We start from the raw sequence: 4,593 nt of genomic DNA, 5'->3' as shown, positions 1-4,593 counted from the left end.
GAACAGAGCTCTCGGTCATACGCTCCCCTAATTGCTGCAGTCGCAATCTCCAGCAGACTTTTCTTGGCAACACCGTCCCCACTGTGCCGAAGAGAAATGGGTTAAATGACTTGCCCAAGGTCATGGGGAACCTGTGGCAGAGGAGGGCATTAAACCCAGGTGTCTTCATTATCAGCCTGAAGTTCTGACCACTGGAGCCAAGCAAGTGGTAAAGCCAAGAAAAGCCCAGTTTGAAACAACCCACTCCCAGGCTCCCTCCATCCTCCCCTGCGGACAGATCAGCTTTCCCCTCTGTGCACAGCGAGTTCTCGTGGCAGAGCCGGGGGATGGTTCACGGTTTGCCTTTGCATGGCTTCCTCCTGTTTAGCGTTTCACCCTCAAATCCCACTCTCCCAGCCTGCCCTACCACCAGGCCCAAGCAACTGAGCCACTGCCAGGAACCAGAGAGCCTGCCCATGCTTGGCTTGCGCCTGATGGAGCAGAGTGGAGAGCCTGCCAGGACGATGGGCCTTCATCTCTGTCCCCACCCCTGTGCCCTCTTGGCAGATTTTGTGTTTGGTAGGGAAACTGGAAAAATGTGTGATGCATTAATACACTGGTGACCCCCCTCTCCTCCACCGCCAAAATGTCTGGCACGAAACAGTAGAGAACATCAACAAGAGAGTGGTGCCGTGGGGGGTCTGTGGGGAGAGGCATCGCTTTGTGATTCATTCCCCTGCCGCTCTCTGTGTGTTCCCATTGCAGCTGCAGAGAAGTGCTCCAAAGGCCAGGCGTACCACCCAGTGCCTACCAACTGCCGAGGCCCGCTGGAAGATGCCCCTGATCTCAGATGTTCCCCAGTGGCTTCTCTGGGCAACCTGAGGGAGCACATCTCCCCTGAACTCACGGACTCCATGGAGCTGTCCAAGAACAAGAACAAGAAGAGGAGGAACAGGACAACCTTCAGCACCTTCCAGCTGGAAGAGCTGGAGAAGGTCTTCCAGAAAACACACTACCCCGACGTGTACGCTCGGGAGCAGCTGGCACTACGGACAGACTTAACAGAAGCCAGGGTGCAGGTAAGGGGAAGAGGGTAGGGGGTATGTCTGCAAGGGCCCCTGCTCATTGCCCCAAAGATAAAGGCACGAGGTTGCCTTTGCCGTAGCTCCAGCTACACTTGGATTATACAAGTCAGGCAGGGTCAGGTCTAGTTTGTACAAGGATGAGAGATGAGGAAACACTTCTTATGTGTCACTGATGACATGGAAGATGACACTCTTTCAGGTAATGACCCTCTCCCCTAGCTAGGTGCAAGGCAAGGTGTCACCAGAAGACCGCAGTGCACAAGTTCTGCCTCCCTAAGCCCTGCATCAGTTTACAGCTGACTAGTGTATCCCTCCTTGCCTAGTATCCTTGATGCAAAGCACTTTGTACTGTTAGAGACCTGCCAAGAGCCAGCCCAGGTGCAGCTGCATTTTAGAGGCAGCCCAAGTGTCTCTCAGTCTCGTTTCGGCCTGGCCTTCTCATTCACTGTCATCCTTTAATGACATCCTACTGCATTTCTAGAGCACCATCCAATCTAGCTGGCAGGTTCCCATGGCTGGCACCCTTAATTATGCTAGGGGTTAGATTGGAGTGGATTACTCATCCCTCTAATAGATGGAGAGGTGGCACCCAGGGCGATCCTGGCAAAAAGCAGGACCCATTTCTGTACTGGCACCACCTTTGCATCAAGCAGGCGAGCTTCTTCCAGAGGCAGCTTCGTGCCATTTCAGTCTTGTGTTGGAAAAGGCAGAGGACTTGCTTTCAGGGGCACACAAGAGTGCAGATACCAGAGTGAGTGAGAGTGATGAGCAAAGGCAACGGTGGGAAATTGGCTCCCAGGACTTGCAAAGCACATCTGGATAGCAATCCATCTAGTCACCGGCTATTAAATATCACTGCAGAGGACAGGCCAGCCTCCAAATGTAATTCTGGGCAAGGAAGACTATCCCTCCAGCTCAAAGATGGAGACAGCATCCTGCCCCCATGTGGGGCGGGGAGACAGGAGGAACATTTCTTGGCCTGAGCCAGCAAGCGCACTTGGGAGGGGGCATACCATGCCGATCTGTCACCCAGCCAGCGGCGCACTGAGCGTGGCTGGGAAGCCCCATCTGAGGCTGTCTGGAGGTTAGAAGCTACTCCTATTCGCTGGAGGTGAGACTGAGGGGAAGGCAAGAGATAGGGTTGGAGCCAGTGTTAAATCACCAGGGTGATGGAAAGGACAGAAAGTTTTTGTGGGAGGGGAAGAGCCACAGCACGGGCAAGAAGAAATATGCAGAGCTCAAAAGGAATGGGCAGTTCAGGAAGGAACCAAGACACCAGATTCAAAGTGCCCCCGAACTTGGATCCAGGGGTTTCTGGTTCAGCTGGTTACACAATTAGGGGCTGGTCATAAATTTCTCCCCAGGATCTGAATGGTGCAGACACATCTGGATTGCAGGCTGGGGTTTGGGCCCACCTCTGACAGTCTGTGCTGCGGCTGGTGATCTAAGCAGAAAGACAGGAGGGGCCAGCCAAGGAGAGGCCTCAGTCTGGGGTAATTCCAAATTCCAGGCGGCGTGCAATCCGGTGCCCAGCCCAGCACTCATCAGGAGCAGGGATCATTCCCTATCAGTGGCCTCTGCTTCGAAGAGCAGTGATGGAGCCTGTTAGAAACGAGTCCGTGCCAGAGCTCAGGGAGAGGAGGGGCTGAAACGTGAAACCCAGCTCTAGGGAACCTCAGCTTGGGAGACGGGAACACGGGCCTGTGTTGACATCACTCCAACGGGAAGACCAGGGCACAGCTGCCACCGTCTCTCGTGGAAGGTAGGGCAGGGTGGCACCTTGGAGCTATTCCACTGGCTGAAGCGGCCGACTGCAACCAAGCACAGTCCATCCCTAGGGTCTGACAAAGTAGGCTGTTGCCTACGAAAGCTCATGCCTCTCTGACCCAGTTAGTCTCCAAGGTGTCACTCTTGCCTGACTTCAGACTGACACAGCTAAACACCCCTCTGCAGTCTCTTGGAGCACCTTGCAATGGTATCTCAGGAGGTTCCTGCCCAATGGAGTTGCCTGAAGAAGTAATAAGACTGTTCGCAACACAGGGCAGGAGCCACCAGACGTAGCACCTCGTCCTCAGCCTCTCCGGAGAGAATGCTGCTAGTGTTTTCTGGACAGCCCCACACCACAGCCGTCACCGTGCAGCAGCTCCATCGCTGCACCCCAGGACTGCACTGCCTGCAGCAACAGATGGACATCCACAGGTTATTCCCCTGTACAGAGCATGGATCTCAAGACAATAGTCACTGTCACGTACCAAGGTGTAGCATCACAAAAGACACTTAGTGAAACCTGAGACCTTGGAAGCTGCAAATAGAAATTGCACGTACGGTAAGTGCCCAAAGGCTGCAGCCATTCAGACACAGCATCTAAGAAACTATTTACTGCCTGGTTATAGTGGTCAGGCCAGCAACCTGTACTCTGTACGTTCATGGAGAGGCAAGACACCTTTTCTCCTTTCTACCAACTAGTTAAAAGGCAGAGAGCCCTTGGAGACTGAGCTGGTGCAGTCTGGGAAATTGCGAGATAAATGTGTCATATGCCACCCAACAGATGAATATCAAGCGTGCCCTGGAGACACTAGCCATGCTACAGGGTGGGGATCTGAGTTTGTGGTCCCTTCCATCCTAAGCCAACAAGGAAGCCAGTTATTTCTGCCTGTGATGGGATTAAATTTGTGCTGTGGACACCTGCCAGCTAGGAACTAGACCAACAGCCTTTTAGTCACCATCCACTTCAGAGGATCAGATATAATGGATCGGTTGTTGTCGGTCGGCTGATTCGAGAACACGCTTTTCAAAGGAACAGGCGACTTTCTGGGCATGAGCAGTTTCATCCTTTCAGGTGGAGACAACGGCTCCATCCTTTACTTGCGCCATGACCAGAAACATGCTTGGGACTCTCATGCTGATCCCTGATGCAAGAAGAAACAAGCCCACGATGTCGATGCAGAATACAAGCCTTGAGATACCTGCATGTGGGTGACACTTGCCCGTGCCCACCCTCTGCACCTTTGGCTCTGGTCAATCCCCTGGTCCCTCATTAAGATCACAAACTCCACTTACACCATTGGAAGTAACCAGATGCGAGTATTGCACATCCCATTATCAAGTTGCCTAAACCATTTAAAGCTACAGTCAGCTGGGTGGTGGTAGAGTGGCACGGTCCTCTGTGCTACACCCACATGGCCAAAGGATGCTCCAGGGTACCACAGGGCCCCTTAACCCCCAGCCACACGCCACTGTGAGCCCCATATGCTCAGTGGGTCTGGGATGTGTCTGACCTTCTTCTGTTTCAGTGCCTCTCTTTGCTAAAAGGGGCGCCTTTGCTCACTCATTTTGCACCATCCCACAGGTCTGGTTCCAGAACAGAAGAGCCAAGTGGCGGAAACGAGAACGTTATGGGAAGATCCAGGAGGTGAGAAACCCCTTTGCGGCCACCTACGACATCTCTGTCCTGCCCAGGGCTGAAAACTACCCTCAGGTACTGGGACAAAAAAAAAACAGGCACATTGGTGTGTCCTGTCCCCCCCAC

The 4,593-nt window shown here is 53.4% G+C and overlaps 1 protein-coding gene across 1 annotated transcript in view; it reads left to right on the top strand.

The window, feature by feature from the left end:
* Positions 1–611: 611 nt before the first annotated feature.
* ALX3 (ALX homeobox 3) overlaps positions 612–4,593 on the top strand; it is a gene marked incomplete at its 5' end in the record, with an annotated part of 11,787 nt that continues 7,805 nt past the window's right edge. Inside the window, 2 exons of the mRNA XM_019513729.1 lie at positions 612–1,058; positions 4,414–4,542. Coding sequence (XP_019369274.1) covers positions 612–1,058; positions 4,414–4,542 — 576 coding nt within the window. The remainder of the gene's footprint in view (positions 1,059–4,413; positions 4,543–4,593) is intronic.

The sequence above is a fragment of the Gavialis gangeticus genome, unplaced genomic scaffold, assembly GCF_001723915.1.
Source record: "Gavialis gangeticus isolate Ggan-Ray unplaced genomic scaffold, GavGan_comp1, whole genome shotgun sequence".
Classification (NCBI taxonomy): Eukaryota; Metazoa; Chordata; order Crocodylia; family Gavialidae; genus Gavialis; species Gavialis gangeticus.
This window is presented reverse-complemented; position numbering and strand designations above follow the sequence as displayed.